The 15,736-nt window shown below is 65.0% G+C and overlaps 2 protein-coding genes across 2 annotated transcripts; one reads left to right on the forward strand and one right to left on the reverse strand.

Moving 5' to 3' along the window:
• Window positions 1-8: 8 nt before the first annotated feature.
• On the reverse strand, window positions 9-10,273 carry LOC136554178 (uridine-cytidine kinase-like 1). Its single transcript, XM_066545984.1, has 14 exons — window positions 10,012-10,273; window positions 9,677-9,783; window positions 9,317-9,487; window positions 8,879-8,950; window positions 8,436-8,625; window positions 8,280-8,341; window positions 7,982-7,998; window positions 7,251-7,349; window positions 1,805-1,898; window positions 1,636-1,698; window positions 1,416-1,538; window positions 1,234-1,341; window positions 1,005-1,161; window positions 9-869 (listed from the first exon to the last, which is right to left on the reverse strand). The coding sequence occupies exons 1-14, from the start codon at window positions 10,271-10,273 to the stop codon at window positions 796-798; spliced, it is 1,599 nt and encodes a 532-aa protein (XP_066402081.1). The 3' UTR covers window positions 9-795.
• Window positions 10,274-11,615: 1,342 nt separating this feature from the next.
• On the forward strand, window positions 11,616-15,705 carry SLC30A3 (solute carrier family 30 member 3). The gene is made up of 8 exons (XM_066545985.1): window positions 11,616-11,698; window positions 13,116-13,288; window positions 13,357-13,503; window positions 13,580-13,733; window positions 14,151-14,349; window positions 14,460-14,565; window positions 14,861-14,995; window positions 15,071-15,705. Exons 1-8 carry the CDS (start codon window positions 11,616-11,618, stop codon window positions 15,214-15,216), a joined length of 1,143 nt encoding a protein of 380 aa, XP_066402082.1. The 3' UTR covers window positions 15,217-15,705.
• The last annotated feature ends 31 nt before the right edge of the window (window positions 15,706-15,736 follow it).

Raw genomic sequence — 15,736 nt, forward strand, 5'->3', positions numbered from 1 at the left:
GGCACACGGGCATTGCGCTGCTCCTTTATTGGTACAAAACGGCGGCCAGGGCGGCGGTGGCGGCACGGCCGGGCCCGGGACAGAGCCCCAGCCCCGGACCTTCCTGCTGCCGCCGGTGGCGGGGGCAAAGGGGGGGCAAGGCTGCCGCTGCCCTTTGGAAAAAGAACCTGAGCAACAAGGGCAGCACCGGGGACACCTCAGCACTCCCTGGGCACCAGCAGCACTCTGCGCACCGGGGATGACAGCACCGGGAAGGCAGCCCCATGCCGACCCCCCAGCTCCTGGGGCCAGGGATGGAGTGTGGATTGCCAGGGACGGGGTGGATCCGGGAGGTCCAGTCCCTGACGTCAGAGGGTCCCACTGGAGCTGGGGGCCGCTCACAATAAATACAAATAAATACGGATTTCAGGCATGGAGCTTGCCTGGACTGGACCCCATTCCCCTGTTCCCCTGGGTAGAAGGTGAGCACCCCTACAGGCACAGCCGCGGGGAGGCCACCACTCCCTCTGCAGGCACCGCTGGCCCAGGCCCAGAGGCAGGGCTCTGGGAGCAAGGAATGTCCCTAAACATCCCCTCTCCGTGGTCCGCGGGAGAGGCCATCCCTCTCTTGTCCTCCTCCCTGGGGAGGATTGGTCCTTGGGGGCAGAGGGAGACCAGCAGCAGGGCCTTGTCGTGCAGGTCCAGAGAGCCAGGGGCTGGCAGGTGGGCACAGCTGCAGCTCAGGGCCTCTCCTGGGGGCAGGGATGGGAGCCAGCCCGGCAGCCAGCCCAGCCCCTGGTCCTGAGGCCAGCCAGCTCAGCAGTCCACGCTGTCGCTGTCACACCAGGCCGAGGGGCCATCGGTGCCAAAGTATCTGTCTCCAAAGTTACCTGGCAGACGAAGGGACAAAGTGAAGGGGCAGCAGCGCCAGCCCCACCAGCATCCGTCCCTCTGGTGTGGCTGCAAGGCTGCCCCCAGGGCTGCTGGCCCCAGCCAGAGGTACAGCACACCCTGGCCCCCCTCACCGATGCCCGGGATGATGTGGAACTCCTCGTTGACCCGCTTGTCCACAGCGGTGGTGATGATGTGGACGCGGGGAAAGGCATAGGCCACGGAGTGCACCCCCATCTCCGCCATCAGCAGCGACAGCAGGAAGATCCTGTCCTCCTGCACGTCGTGGTCCTGCGGCACAGGGAGCTGTGAGAGCCCGGCGGGGCGCACAGGATCCCTGCCCCAGCCCAGGCCGGGCCTCACCAGCAGCACGCGCACGGCCATCATGGCCGCGGCCCCCGTGGACACCGTGCTGTCCATGAGGATCACGTAGTCCTCGCTGATCTCCTTGGGCAGGCGCAGGTAGTGCAGCTGGTGAGGGAAGGAAGGGTTGGTGGCGTGCCAGCAGTGCACGGCTGCGTGTGCCAGGCTGCAGCAGGACTCACCTCGGGCTCCCCCGTGTCCAGGTTGGTCTGGATGAGGATCTTGCCCAGGCGGATGTCCTTGCACACAGCGGTCAGGGCCTGCTCCATGGTCTCACCTGCCCGCAGGATGGACACGCCCGTGATCTGGGAAAGGGGCAGGGACAGGTGCTGGGTGCTCCTGGTGCATGCTGAGCCAGGAGCTGTGCTCCCACAGGGAGCAGGAGCCGGGGTCGTGTCTCACCCGCTGCCTGTGGAAGCGCTTCCCCTCGTACGTGGTGCCCTGGGGCGTCTCCACCGTGACCGACTGCAGGAGGGGAGCACAGAGCGGGGGGCAGCCAGACCCCTGTGAGGGGGGCACCCAGAAAGGCGCTGGGCTGGGGCTGTGGCTGCACCCAGGAGTGGGCACTCACCTTCAGGGGCAGGAAGGACAAGGCATGTTCGATCAGAAGCCGCATCAGGCGCTTGGAGTAGAAGATAAACTCGTCCCTGGTCGTGTCCTTGTTCCTGGGAGGGATGACACAGGTGAGGTGGGAGCAGAGCCCCTGCCATGCCCTGCAGACCACACGTGGGGCCCCAGGGGCCAACCAGCATGGACAGCAGCCCCAGGCTGTGGGAGCCAGAGCACTCTTGGAGTTGACACGGTCACTGACACCTCAGCTTCTGTCTTAGGACTACAGAGGCAAGAGAGTGGCTTAGCTACCCTGGAGGGAGGTGCAACACCACTTACAGCCATCAGAGAGAGCAAGGAGAGAATAGGGAGTAGGGACAGGTCAGGCAGGACCATCGGTGCTGGGGCAGCACAAACTCAGGAGCAGAGCCAGGATAGGATAGAACCCCACTGTGGAAGGGGACATAGTGCACCATGGCTAAGCATGCTGGGTGACAGAAAAGAGTTGCACATGTCCCCAGCTCTCCCCTCTACATCCCAAGTCAGAGATAAAGCACTGCCAAGAACCAGGTGACTCTGAAATGCCATTGTGTGCTCTTCTCACAGCTCTGATGTACTGAAGGCATCAAGATGTAAAACAAACACAAACCACAACAAAGCTGCCAGGGGGCTGCAATGCCCAGGAAACCTCTCCCCTCGCCCAGGAGGGGTAAAGCCAGCCCTGCATGCAGGGCACTAACCCCACAGCAGAGGGAAAGTAGATGACTTTTCCTACTAGGAGTACCCTGGCCACCAGCCTCGTGGGGAACACGAGGACAAAGAAGTCCCACAGACACCTGCCCGCTCCCAGATGGAAGAAGTGGAGCTGGCAACACTCCTGAAGAGGCAGAAGGATATTGAATATTTTTACTCTGTATTTTAAGACATCATCTGCCATTTCTTACACCTCGGTGGATGACAGACAGCCCCACTGAGGCGTTTGGAGGAGGACGAGCAGTCACTGCTGTCCTCATGTGTTCCTGCAGCCATTGCAGGGTCACTCACAGCTGAGCCTCTGCAGTGACCACGGCATACAGACAATACAGACATTCCCAAACCCCTGGGCTCAGCCAACAGCCCCAGGGAAGGGGAAAAAAACCAGTTCTGGTCTGGAAGACCCTGCCTACGGCTCCCACCGTGAGCTGTCAGCAAGCACTCACAGGTGGGCTGCACCCACACATCAACCCACAGCAGCCGGGGAGCAGCATGAGCCAGAGCCTCCCTGCCTCCCCTGCAGCCCGTCCTGTCCCAGCCAGCTGTCCCCACTGGGACCCAGCCCAGCTGCGCTGGGAGCAGCATGGCCCAGCAGCATCCCTGCCTCCCCTGTCCCAGCCAGCTGTCCCCACTGGGACCCAGCCCAGCTGTGCTGGGAGCAGCATGGCCCAGCAGCATCCCTGCCTCCCCTGTCCCAGCCAGCTGTCCCCACTGGGACCCAGCCCAGCTGCGCTGGGAGCAGCATGGCCCAGCAGCATCCCTGCCTCCCCTGTCCCAGCCAGCTGTCCCCACTGGGACCCAGCCCAGCTGTGCTGGGAGCAGCATGGCCCAGCAGCATCCCTGCCTCCCCTGTCCCAGCCAGCTGTCCCCACTGGGACCCAGCCCAGCTGCGCTGGGAGCAGCATGGCCCAGCAGCATCCCTGCCTCCCCTGTCCCAGCCAGCTGTCCCCACTGGGACCCAGCCCAGCTGTGCTGGGAGCAGCATGGCCCAGCAGCATCCCTGCCTCCCCTGTCCCAGCCAGCTGTCCCCACTGGGACCCAGCCCAGCTGCGCTGGCCCCTGGCTGGCTGGGACAGGCCCCACACTGCTTCTGCAGAGGTTCCTCTGTATGGAGGGGCTTAAACCCTGATCATGTGTGTATGTCACATCCAACCCGACGGTGACACCTCTGGGGATAGGGAACCCCTGGGCAACCCCAGGGCAGACACAACCATGAAGCTTTGAAGCTTCTCCCTGCCCAGGGCACAAGCAGGGCAGGGGAAGGGCTGTGCCAGGGAGGGCAGCCCGCACATGCTGAGCTGCAGCAGGTAACCAGGATCCATCAGTGCCACCATCCCACCCCCTCAGCTGGCAGAGCTCTGCCAAAGGGGACATTGCTGTCCCCAGGGCAGCCCCCTCACCCCACGGCATCACTGCCTGCGTGAAGCCTGAGGAAACACACTGCTCCCATCCACAGAGGAGGCAGATGAATCTCAGCACACTGCAGCACCCTGGGAGCCTGCAGCTGGGCATGGCAGCACTGCAGCCAGCACTCCTGACAACCTCAGCCTTCCCCAGCATGCTCAGGAGATGACAGAGGGACCAGGAGCATCTGCCTGGGGCCTGATCACAGCATCAGCTCTGTGCATGAACTGCACTGTCTGCAGCTGAGAGACAGCTGGTACAGCCAGGCACCAGGAAATCTGGGCGTGAATGGGCTACAGAATCCCAGAATGGTTTGTGTTGGGAGGGACCTTCAAGGTCACCTTGTCCCTTGTCACCACCCTGCCATGGGCAGCCACACCTTCTATTAGACCAGGTTCCCCCAAAGCCTGTCCAGCCTGCCCTTGGGGCAGCCAGCTACCTGGACACCCTGTGGCAGAGCCTCACCATCCTTATGGAGGAACTCCTGCCCAGCATCTCATGCAACACTGCCCTCTGGCAATGGGATACCAGTCCTCCTCATCCTGCCACTGCATCCTTCACACTCCATCTATTCTCAGCCTCACGACTCCAACTGTGCAGTTATTCCAGTGTGGGACTCATTTTCAGTTTCTGTCTCTCCACAACAGCAGGAAATTGCTCTAGAAAGTGCTTCCCCCAGATGCCAGCCTGATGTGCCACGATGATGCCCATGTGCTGCCACCAACACCCTCCCAGCAGACAGATGGGTGAGGAACCCCAGGGAATGGGGCTGGCCAGCATGCAGGACTGGCACCCCAGAGAGCTGCACTGGGAAGCACCAGACAGGACAAGGAGGGAGCGGAACCCTGGATCACAGCTCTGCAGTGGTGCTGGACACATCCAGGCACCCAGAGAGGCTGGGCTGGGCTGGGCACACCCAGGAACCCAGAGAGGCTGGGCTGGGCATGACTTTGAAGATTAGTTATTAGGTTAAAAGGGAAAATAATCTAAGTGTTATTTTTCAATTAGATAGTTTAGTCTTAAAAGGCTTTGTAAGAAAAGACAGCTATTTTGTGCTTTGTTAATGAAAGACTGCAGAACTCATCATTGTGAGATTGTTTCACTGATAAAAAATAATAAACACATGAGTCTAAACATAAAATATATTAATAAAGACAAGAGAGAGATCTGCTAAGATGCAATAACTGCACATGGAGGTGCAGGAAATGTGGCTAAAGGTGTGTTTGAGTCTCACCAGCCTGGAGCTCTCTGGGAGCCCAAGAGAAGGGCAGCAGGCACAAACAGCACCTCAGGAGCAGAGGGTGACATTTGCGACCAGCAACAGCCCCGTGCCATGCCCAAGTGACACAGAAGCCAACAAGTGCCACCAAGTCTCACCAGAAACACATGCTGCCTGTCTCTGACACAGACCCAGCAGAGCTCCTTGGCTCAGAGCTTTGGGAGAGGCACTGGCCCAGCAGGGTTCGGGGGGCAGCTGCCAGGCTGAGTCGATGCTCCTCAGAAATGTGGCACCTCTCAGACACCACCTGGGATGGGCTCAGTGCCTCCCCACAGCCCTGGCCCTGCTCCTGCATGGCATCAGCACAGCCACGTGAGGCCAGAGGTGCCAAAGCCCTGCAGCGCCAGCAAAGCCTGACCCAGCCCAGGGCAGCCCAGCACAGCCCTGAGCCTCACGGATTGAGGTCACCAAGCGCTTGTGGTACAAAGGTGGAGCCACAGTCCGGGGAGGGACGGGGCACTGGCACAGGGCTCTGCCTGGCACACCTGAGGTGCCACATCACCTCTTCTGCTGCCAGGACCTGCCTTGGAGCCTGTGCTTCCACAGGAGGAAGAGTCAGGAGAAGGAAAGGAGGTGCTCAGCCTGGATGTGGCCATGAGTATCAGAACATCATAAATTGTTTGGGTTGGAAAAGCCCTTTGAGATCAAGTTCAGCTGCTCCCCCAGCACTGCCAAGGCCACCACCAGCCCACAGCCTCAAGTGCCACATCCACGTGGTTTCTAAATTCCACCAGGGATGGGGACTCCATCACCACCTGGAGCAGCTGTGCTGAGGCTGGAAAATCCTTTCCATGAAGAAACTGCTCCCAATATCCAACCTAAATCTCCTCTGGAACAGCCTGAGGCAGCTTCCTCTTATCCTGTCCCTTTTTCCATGTGAGCAGAGCCTGACCCTCACCTGGCTGCATCCTCCTGTCAGGAAGCTGTAGAGAATGAGAAGGTGCCCCCTGAGCCTCCTTTGCTCCAGGCTGAGCCCCTTTCCCAGCTCCCTCAGCCCCTCCTGAGGCTCCATTCCCTGCCCTGGACATGCTCCCTCAATGTCTCTCTTATCAGGAGAGCTGTCCCCAAGACTGGAGGTGCCCCAGCAGTGCCCAGCTGGCACAGCCCAGGTGCCAATGGCCTCTTGCCCACCTGGTCTCATGTTGAGCACTGTCCACCAGCGCTCCCATGGCCCTTCCAGCCCCTGTGCCCCAGCCTGGAGTGCTCCATGGGGCTGCTGTGACCCAAGGGCAGGGCCTGGCACTTGGCCTTGGTGACCCTCACGCTGCTGCTCTCAGCACATCCATCGATCCAGAGTGTCCCAAGCCCTCTGCAGAGCCTTCCTGCTCTACAGCAGATCCACATCCCACCCCACTTGCTATACTCTGCAAGCTTACTGGAAGTGCATCCAGACCTCTCCAGGTCTCTCACAAGGACATGAGCTGACACCTTCCAAACCACAAACCAACATACAGGTGCCATAGGAGGACCTGGCTGAGCTTAACATCCCCTCTCTGCAGAGGAGAAAGGCACCCAGGGCTGCCAGGTTCTGCAGCTGCAAAAACAATGAACCTCTCTGTAGTCCTAAAGGCCTCAGCCCTTGACCCTTCACTAACTGATGCTACTGTCACCTGGAAAAAAGGAGCATCAGAGGGGAAAGAAAAGCTCAAGAGTGGTGCAGTCATAGAAGCAGCTGCCCCTGTCTCTTCTCTAAGCTAGCTCTAAACCCGAGTGCCCTGGGAGAGGGGCAAGGGGTACCTTGCTCCATGCCACCAGCTGCTCCACCTGTGTTCCAGTGAGGAAAGAGCCAACCAGTCCCCTCCCACTGTAGGAAAAGCCTGCCTTTGGCTCAGGAATCACCCAAAGCAGGTGTGCAGAGCTCTGGTCACCAGAGAAGTGCCCACAGGGCCAGGGCCAGCTCCATTCAGCCATTCTGCTGCAGGCCAAGCCCCACAACTGCAGTCCCAGGGCAAAGGGGAGAAACTCACACCAGGCCTTGTGGTGTGCTGCCACCAAGCAGGGACCAGGGCAGGGGCCAGGGGCAGGGATGTACCTGATGATGGTGTGCATGCCCCGCACCTGCGGCGTGCTCTCCAGGACGCTCAGGGTCTTGGGCAGGGGCTGTCCTTGGTGGGCCGAGGCCAGGGCTGCCCTGCAGGGAGGAAGGTGCTCACAGCTCTGCAGCACACACACACTCACAGCCCTGGGCCCTTGCAGGGACACGGCCCTGCCAAAGGAAGGCTCCAGGAAAACCCCTCTGAAAGGTCAGCACTGTGCTTGGCCTTCCTGCCTGGATCCTGAGGAACACCCCAAGTCTGGTACCCCAGAGCTGGACTGCCCAAAAAGCCTGGGGTGAACCTCCCAGACCACACCCACATGCCCTGCACCCTGGGACCGGGGCGTCAACACAAGGGACAAGGGCTGTCCTGCCCAAAGGGGACATGAAGTGCCAGAACAGGGACCATGCAGGGCACTTCTCCCACAGAAGTGAGCAGCTCAGGGTAACTCAGCAGCCAGGAGAGGGGCCCTGCTCCAGACAGGGACAGGAGCAGGGCAGGCAGCTGGCAACATGCATCAGCCACAGTGTGGAGTGTGTCACACAGAGCCCAGGGCTGCAGCCAGACAGGCCCTGAGGAGCTGAGCACAGCCCCTGCCGCCCTGGGGAGGAGCAGCTACGCTCAGGCACCTCAGCAAAGCTCTGCCAGCAGGGACACGGAACCCAGTGGGTGCCAGCAGCCCCCCCAGCCCAGAACAGGCTCCTCTGCAGCTGTGGGTCCCACGTACCTGACTGTAATCTCCCGCTGGGTGGTGCAGAGGTCACGGTGCAGCGCAGGGGAACAGGAAGGACAGACACCCTGTCAGTCACCCACAGGCCAGCACAGCCACCCCAACAGCCCAGCTCCCCACCCTCCTCCCCAGTGCCCACTTCACCAATCTGCTCTCCCAAGCACATGCTGGGGCCTCTTGAGAAGAGAGAGGTGATGCCAACACCTCCCCCAGGTGCTCCCAGAGCACAGGTCTGTGTGCAGCCACATCCTGCCCTCTGCATGCAGGACCCTTCCCCTCCTCAGCCCTGGCTCACCTTTTCCAGCTGGCTGTGCACGTGCTGCACAATGAGGTCCAGTGCCACGAAGTTTTCCCCACCTGAGGGTGGAGCAGAGGAGGCAGGTGGGGCGGATGCTGACCCACCCTGCCCCACAGCACCCACTCCCCACGGCGGGCTCAGCTCTGGCCTCACCCCTGGGCACCACGATGTCGGCCACCTGCACGGTGGGCTCGATGTACTGCTCGAAGGCCGGCTTCACAAACTTGTTGTACTGCTTGATGACCCCTGCCACATCGCGCCCGCGCTCCATGATGTCGCGCTGCAGCCGCCGCACCAGGCGGATGTCGGAGTCCGTGTCCACAAACACTTTCATGTCCAGCAGCTGGAAAACTGGGAGGGGTGAGCACCCCCTATGCAGCTCCCATCACACCTGTGTTACTCCCCTCCTCCACCCCGCAGCGGCACCCAGCATCACCTCCCCTGAGCCCTGTGACACGCAGTGCTCTGCCAGCGAGCGCGGTGACCTCTCCCTCCACAGCCCCCACTGCAGTGCTGCAGTGGCACCCAGGGCCAGTGCCTGTCCTGCTGCACCACATCATCCCCTCTGGGCCAGCGGCCACCTGAGGCAGCGATACCTTGAGCAGCTCCTTGTTGGCAAAGGCCAGGATCCCTTCAAACACGATGACGTTGGCCCCATACACTGTTTTCTGCAGGCAGACAGGAGCTGGGTTTGTCCTGCTTCTCTCACATGCCACAGCAGCACCAACACTGACACAGACAGGGCACTGACCCCCCTGAGGTCTCACCACTGTGCTGAGGCTCCCCATAACCATCCTGCAGCACCCAATGCCTTGGAGCCATAGTTGATACCTGTGCATGATGCTCCAGGCCAGGACAGACCCTGAACCTTGCTCTAGATCCCAAGACTCTGCTCCATGCCATCCCCCCAGTCCCCCTCTCTGATGACCCCAAGCCGCCCCCTCCCTTTAGCCTTCCAGGCCCTGCAGGGCCCGGAGGTGTTCCCTGTTCCCGGGACCCTGCCAGCCAGGCGCAGCCCGGCCCCTGGCACCCACCCACTCGCGGCGCCGGCTGTGTGTGGTGAAGTCGTACACCGGCACCTTCACGCTCTTGCCCTTCTTGAGCTTGCGCAGGACATTGACGAGCAGCTCGAAGTCAAAAGCATCGGGGTGGTCGAAGTTGTAGTCGCTGCGGGCTGCCAGCGCCTGCTGCCCCTCATCCAGCACCTGCAGGCACCGCCCGGCCCGGGGCACCGGCAGCGCTCAGGGCCGTGCCGGATCCTGGCATCCACCGGCACCCCAGCCCTGCTCAGAGCCGCACCCGGTCCCCGCACCCCGAGCCCCGGCAGCACCCAGCGGCACACTGGAACCGGAGTGTCGGCCCGGCTCAGTGCTGCCCCGGGCCCCGTCGCGCACCTTGTAGAAGGAGTCCATGGAGAGCAGCACGACCCAGGGCACGTCCAGCGCCTCGATGATCCGCGTCGCCACCGTGGTCTTGCCGGAGGCGCTGCCGCCGCACAGGCCTGCGGGGAGCGGCGGGGGCACCGCCCCGGCCCGGATCCGTTACGGCCGCGGATCCGGCTCCGGCTCCGGCCCGGTCCCAGCCCCTCCCTCGGGGCCTCGTTCCACGATTCCCGACCGCAGCCCGACCCCGGCCTCGGTCCGGCCTCCATCCCCTCCCGGCCCGCTCTCGGCTCCATCTCCTTTCTGATCCGGCTCCATCCCCTCCCCGGCCCCGTCCCACTGCTCACCGATAACAAAGGCCTCGTCTACGGGCGCGCCGGTCTCGCTGTACCACGGCGGCCGCCCGGCCGTGTAGATAGTCCGCTTGCTGGTGCGCAGCAGCGGCGGCTCCGGCTTGCACTGGCTGGCGGTGCGGCGCCGTGGGGCCGGGGCAGGCGCCAGCGGCAAGCGGCTGAGCAGCGAGCCCAGGGGGCCGGGGCCGGGAGCGGAGCTGTGGGCGCGCTCCGGCCCCGCCGCCCCCCGCCGCTCCTCAGCGCCCGCCGCCGCCATCGCCGCGCGGGCCGCGGGGGCTGCCGGGACAGGACGGGCTGCGCACGGCACGGAGAACAGGCCCCGCCCCTGAATGAGGGCCCGCCCCTGAGTGAAGTCCCGCCCATAGTTAGACTCCGCCCCTGATCGGTGCCCCGCCTCCTAGTGGGACCCCGCCCCTTACCGAGGCCCCGCCCCGGGCGCCCCGGGAGCACCGGGGCTCACCTGCACAGCTCTCCCTGCAGGTGTCACACACACCGGGGCTCACCTGCACAGCCCTCCCTGCAGATGATCCTCACCCCGGGGATCCCCGGGCCTTGCCCTGCCCCGGGCTCAGCAGCTGCAGCTCCCTCAGCCTCACCCGGCAGAGCCGCTCCAGCCCTGCAGCATCACAGGCTGCTCGGGGCTGTCCCCAGCCTGTCCCTGTCCCTCGTGTTCTGGGCACCCAGCACTGGGCCCGGCGCCTCGGGACGTTGTCCAGGACACGCCAAGGGTGCGTTGTTGGTTCACGGTCTGCCGGGTGTCTCCCAGGACCCCTGGAGCCTTTTCCCAGCCGGCTGTCCCTGCCTGTCCTGAGGTTGCTCCTGCCCGGTCAGGACCCGGCCCTGCCCCTGCTGACCCTCCCCAGGCTCCTGCCCCCGGCTCCGCAGCCCATCCTGAGTCTCTCCGCACCACGAAGCAGCACGGGCCGTGTCATCTGTCGCCGCGCTGGGGGGGCTCTGCCTGGCCGCAGACGGGGCTGGACTCAGCGCCAACCCCGGGGTGCGCTGGTGGTTCCTGGGCACTGAACGCCCTGCTCTGGGCTCGGCCATGCAGCCCCTGCCAGTGCAGCCCCTCCGGCTCAGCCAGCCAGCGCTCCCAGCGCTTCTCTCGGAGGATCGCAGTGGAACAGCGCCAAAATCCTTCCTGCAGCCCGGACAGACGCTGTGCCCTGCGCTCCCCTGTGCACCGGCTCCGGCATGGCACCGCGGCAGGTGATCCCCATGGTCAGGCACGATCCCCGCCGTGCCGGCTTCTCCCCAGCTCCTCTCCTGTCCTTCCCGTGCTCAGACGGATTCCAGGATCAGTTGTGTCATCACCTGCCGGGGACAGGAGGTGCGGCGGAGTCCTGTCCCCGAAGAGCTTCTCCCGCGAAAGCAGCGCCCTTACACGCAGCTCTGGTGTATTCTCCCGGAGATCCTCCGGTCCGCAGCGCCCGCACCCGCCGGGCCGCCCCCGCCCCGCGCCCGGAGCGGCGGCACCGGGGAGGGACCGCCCCACCACCCGCGCGGGGGCGGGGCCGGGGGCGGAGTCACGGCAGGGGCGGGGCTCGGCGGTGCCGGTGCCCGCGGTGCCGGTGCTCGTGGCGCCGCTCGCTCCCGGGATGGAGCCCCCGACCGGCACCGAGAGCGCCCGCCTGGTCAGCCCGCGGGGCGGCCGCGCCGACGGCAGCCTGCGCCTCAAGAGGTACCGCCGGCACCGGCACCCATTGCTCCGGCACCCATTGCTCCGGTATCCATCACCGGCACCCATCACCGGCATCCCATCGCCCCGGCACCCATCGCTCCGGAACCCATAACCGGCATCCCATCACCCCGGCACCCATCGCCCCGGCATCCCATCACCCCGGCATGCCATCACCCCGGCACCCATCACCAGCACCCATTGCTCCGGCATCTATCACCGGCACCCATCGCCCCGGTACCCATCACCCCGGCACCCATCGCCCTGGCACCCATCACCCCGGCACCCATCACCCCGGCACCCATCGCCCCAGCATCCCATCGCCGGCACCCATCACCCCGGCATCCCCACCACCGCCAGCACAACTCCATCACCAGCGCCTCCGGCACCGACGGCACTCCCATCACCGACACCCCCGACACTCCGGTCACCACCGGTACTTCCATCAGCACCGGCACACCATCGTCCCGACAATCCCATTACCGGCGCTAGCACGTCCATCACCGGCACCCCCATCACCCTGGCACCGCCACCCGCGGCACCCCATCACCTCCCAGGCTCCCCGGCAATTCCTCGCACCGTCACCTCCATAATATCCCGCATCTGCAACCCTCGGTCCTCCCGCACCCGCTCGCCCATCATCCCCGGCACCTCCATCGCCCCCATCGCCTTCGGCTCCTCCGGCACCCGCAAACCCCCGGCACGTCGCGCAGCTCCCACCCCGCACCGCCGACACCGGCACCCCCGGCACGTCCCTCCCCGCCCGCCCCCCTGCCTTCATCCATCCGAGCGGACACCGGCACCTCCGCAGTCCCCGCGCCAGCCCTCTGCTAGTCCGCCGCTTGCACCGTCACCCCGCCACCGGCACGCTCAGCCCGCCGCCGGCACCTCCGCTCAAGCGGAACCAGCCCCGCCGTGCGCCAGCCTCGCTCCCCCCTCGGGTGTCTGTCCCGCACTTATCGGCGCCCAAACGTCACCCACGCACACCGGTACCATCCATCCATCCATCACCCGCCCACATCGGTGCCGTTCATCCGTTAGCCCCCGTCCCGGTGGGCTGCCCCTTCCCGCTCCCGCACTGCTGCCCCACGCACCGGCACCCCGGCCCCCGCCGCCCCTTCCCGCGCCCCACGTCTCCGCACCGCTGGCCCGTCCCTCAGCCTGGCCCCGGGCTCAACACCTCGCTCCCACCCGCACCTCCCCGCGGTACCCGCCCCACTCCCGTCTTCGGCTCCGGCGGGAGCCCCGTGCCACCGCCCGCTGCTGCTGCCGCCGGTCCCGTGCCTGCTCGTCCCGTTGGGAGGTGGGGGCTCCGCCGGTGCCCCGCCTGGCCGCATGCCAGGGAGCAGCAGCAGGACCCTCGGGGGCTCTGGGCAGGAGCCCCCGAGCCGGCGTTGCCGGCAGTGACCCCCGCCCCCAGTCTCTTCACAGGCTCTGGAGACCCCTCAGCACCGGCGGCCCCCCCGGCTCCAGATCCGCGCTGCCGCTGCAGCCCCCCGACCCCCAGCCGCGGGCAGGGCGGGCTCCAGGCCCGCCGGCAGCTGAGCGTCGCCTGCGCCGTCTGCTGCCTCTTCATGGTCGGGGAGGTGATAGGTAACGCGGCGGGCCGGGGCGCGGGGCTGCGGGCTCGGCGCGGGGTGCCAGCTGCTCTGTGCCCGCAGGCGGCTACCTGGCACACAGCCTGGCCATCATGACGGATGCAGCCCACCTGCTGACGGACGTGGGCAGCATGTCCGTCAGCCTCTTCTCCCTCTGGGTCTCCAGCCGCCCGCCCACCAAGACCATGACCTTTGGCTGGCACCGCTCAGGTGAGCTGAGGGGCACGGCCCTGCGGGCTCCAGGGCCCCCACGGCCGGGTTGGTGCTGATGGGTCTCACCCCACAGAGACGCTGGGTGCGCTGGCCTCTGTCCTCTCTATCTGGGTTGTGACCGCAGCCCTGGTCTACCTGGCAGCCGCCCGCATCATCAGCAACGACTACGAGATCGAGGCACGAGCCATGCTGGCCACATCTGCCTGTGCTGTTGGTGTCAATCTGGTGTACGTTCTACATGTGCACCCATGGTCCCCATCAGCCTGAGTCCTGTCCTCCTGTGCCCCTGGAACCCCAAATGTGCCCCCAGGTCACTTTGTGTTCCCATGCACCAGCCTTGTGTCCCCAGGCGCTGCCACCCCCACTTCCCTGTCCCCCACATTTTCAGGGCTTCCAGTCCATGTGCCCACGTCCCCATTCCCACACTCCCTGGTCCCCCAAGCAGCACCTCCCAAGCCCTGTCACAAGCCCCAGGACCAAACCCCTGCCCTGTTCCTGCACACCTTCCAGCCCTGCTGCAGCTCCAGTCCCACTTCTCCCACTGTCCCCAGCCCCAGGTGTGACTGCCTGTGCCCCCTTTGCCCAAGCAGGGCCCCCACACATGCCCTGTCAGTGTGGCACTGAGCCAGCCCTGCTCCTTCCAGCATGGCCTACATCCTGCACCAGTCCCCTGCTGGCCATGGCCATGGCCCGGGGGCCTACGAGCAGCTGGAGAGCTCCGTGTCCTGCCAGCCCAGCCCCCTGCCCGGCAGCACCAGCGTGCGGGCAGCCTTCGTCCACGTGGTGGGTGACCTGCTGCAGAGCGTCAGCGTCCTCGTGGCTGCCACCATCATCTACTTCAAGGTGCCCAGGCTGGGCCGCCCCAGTGCCGCCCGTGGGAGCAGCTGTCCTGGTGCCACGCGGGGTGCCACGTGGGCTCTGCCCCCAGCCTCACAGAGACCCCCTCTCTGCAGCCCCAGTGCAAGATTGCAGACCCCATCAGTACCCTCTTCTTCTCCGTCTTCGTCCTTGGCTCCACCATCACCATCCTCAGAGATGTCTTCATGGTCCTCATGGAAGGTGAGCAGTGGGTGAGACCCAGGCACAGGGTGGGCACAGGAGCTCCTGGAGCTCCATCTGCCGCAGCACTTTGCCATGAGGCAGCTCCCCTCCTCTGTGCCTCCCCTGCCTCACCTGAACCCCCCCAGTTCCTGCTCTCCAGCGCAGCCAGGTGCATTGGCCCCAGGGTGAGGCCTGTCTCACCCCAAAGCCGCCCTGCCCAGCCTGGCTGCCCTGGGGAAGCCCCCAGCCTCAGCCAGGTGGGTGCCGTGTCTGGGGGCCGAGGGTGGCCCGTGTGACCAGGGGGTGCTGGCAGGGGCTCCACGGGGGCTGCAGTTCGATGCGGTGAAGGAGGCGCTGCTGGGGGCCCGCGGCGTGCGGGGTGTCCATGACCTGCACCTCTGGGCACTGACACCGAACCACGCCGCCGTGTCGGTGCACGTGGCCGTGGGTGAGTGACCTGCACGGGGGTGGCCGGGGTCCCACAGGCCGTGCCAGGAACGAGCCCCTGCCCTGCTGCTCCTAGATGCCGGTGCTGACACGGAGATGGTGCTGCAGGAGGTCACCGCCCGGCTCCAGAGCAGGTTTGGCTTTGCCTTGTGCACGGTACAGGTGGAGCAGCACCAGGAGGAGTCAGCAGGCTGTCCCCACTGCCAGGACCCCCAAACCTGAGACCCCCACCTGCTGCTACATTGGGCCCGATGTGGCCCTGGCCCCAGCTCCTTGTGCTAGAGCAGGGCAGTGCTTGAGATCCCATCTCCCCTCTACCCACCCCACTGCTGCGGAGCCCTGGGGTGGGACAGTGACTCCAGTGTGGTGTCCTGGGGGGACAGACACACAGCCTGGCCTGTGGAGCACAGGGGCTCCCTGGAATCTTCCACTCCCTGCTGTGCCACAGCTCCTGAGGAGGTGGAATCCTGCCCCACCACCCGGTCCCCAGGGAGCCTGTCTGTCCTGGCAGGAAGGGACATCCCCCATGGGGGACCTCAGACCTGGCCTCGGCCCCAGCCCCCCATGCTGCTGCCTGGGCTCCATCTGAACCCTCCTGTGCCTGGCCCTGACCCATTCCCTCTGCTGAGTCGTGCCTGTGCCCCTGGTGTCCATCTGTCCATCTGTGCCAGCAGCGGTGCCAACGCTGCCAATAAATGTGTTGGAGCAGCAGCAGCAGCAGTGCAGTAGACACAGAGGGGCA

The sequence above is a fragment of the Molothrus aeneus genome, chromosome 3 (assembly GCF_037042795.1).
Source record: "Molothrus aeneus isolate 106 chromosome 3, BPBGC_Maene_1.0, whole genome shotgun sequence".
NCBI classification, from domain to species: domain Eukaryota; kingdom Metazoa; phylum Chordata; class Aves; order Passeriformes; family Icteridae; genus Molothrus; species Molothrus aeneus.

What these genes read in the sequence shown, in the direction of transcription:
- LOC136554178 (XM_066545984.1), bottom strand. Translation starts at nt 10,273, where the DNA reads ATGGCGGCGGCGGGCGCTGAGGAGCGGCGGGGGGCGGCGGGGCCGGAG. An exon ending in ACAGCCGGCGCCGCGAGTGG is followed by an intron (nt 8,951 to 9,316) that starts GTGGGTGCCAGG and finishes GTCTGCCTGCAG; the next exon opens with AAAACAGTGTATGGGGCCAA. An exon ending in TGGCCGTGCGCGTGCTGCTG is followed by an intron (nt 1,162 to 1,233) that starts GTGAGGCCCGGC and finishes CCTGTGCCGCAG; the next exon opens with GACCACGACGTGCAGGAGGA.
- SLC30A3 (XM_066545985.1), top strand. Translation starts at nt 11,616, where the DNA reads ATGGAGCCCCCGACCGGCACCGAGAGCGCCCGCCTGGTCAGCCCGCGG. An exon ending in GGCAGCCTGCGCCTCAAGAG is followed by an intron (nt 11,699 to 13,115) that starts GTACCGCCGGCA and finishes CCCCGCCCCCAG; the next exon opens with TCTCTTCACAGGCTCTGGAG. An exon ending in GCTGTTGGTGTCAATCTGGT is followed by an intron (nt 13,734 to 14,150) that starts GTACGTTCTACA and finishes TGCTCCTTCCAG; the next exon opens with CATGGCCTACATCCTGCACC.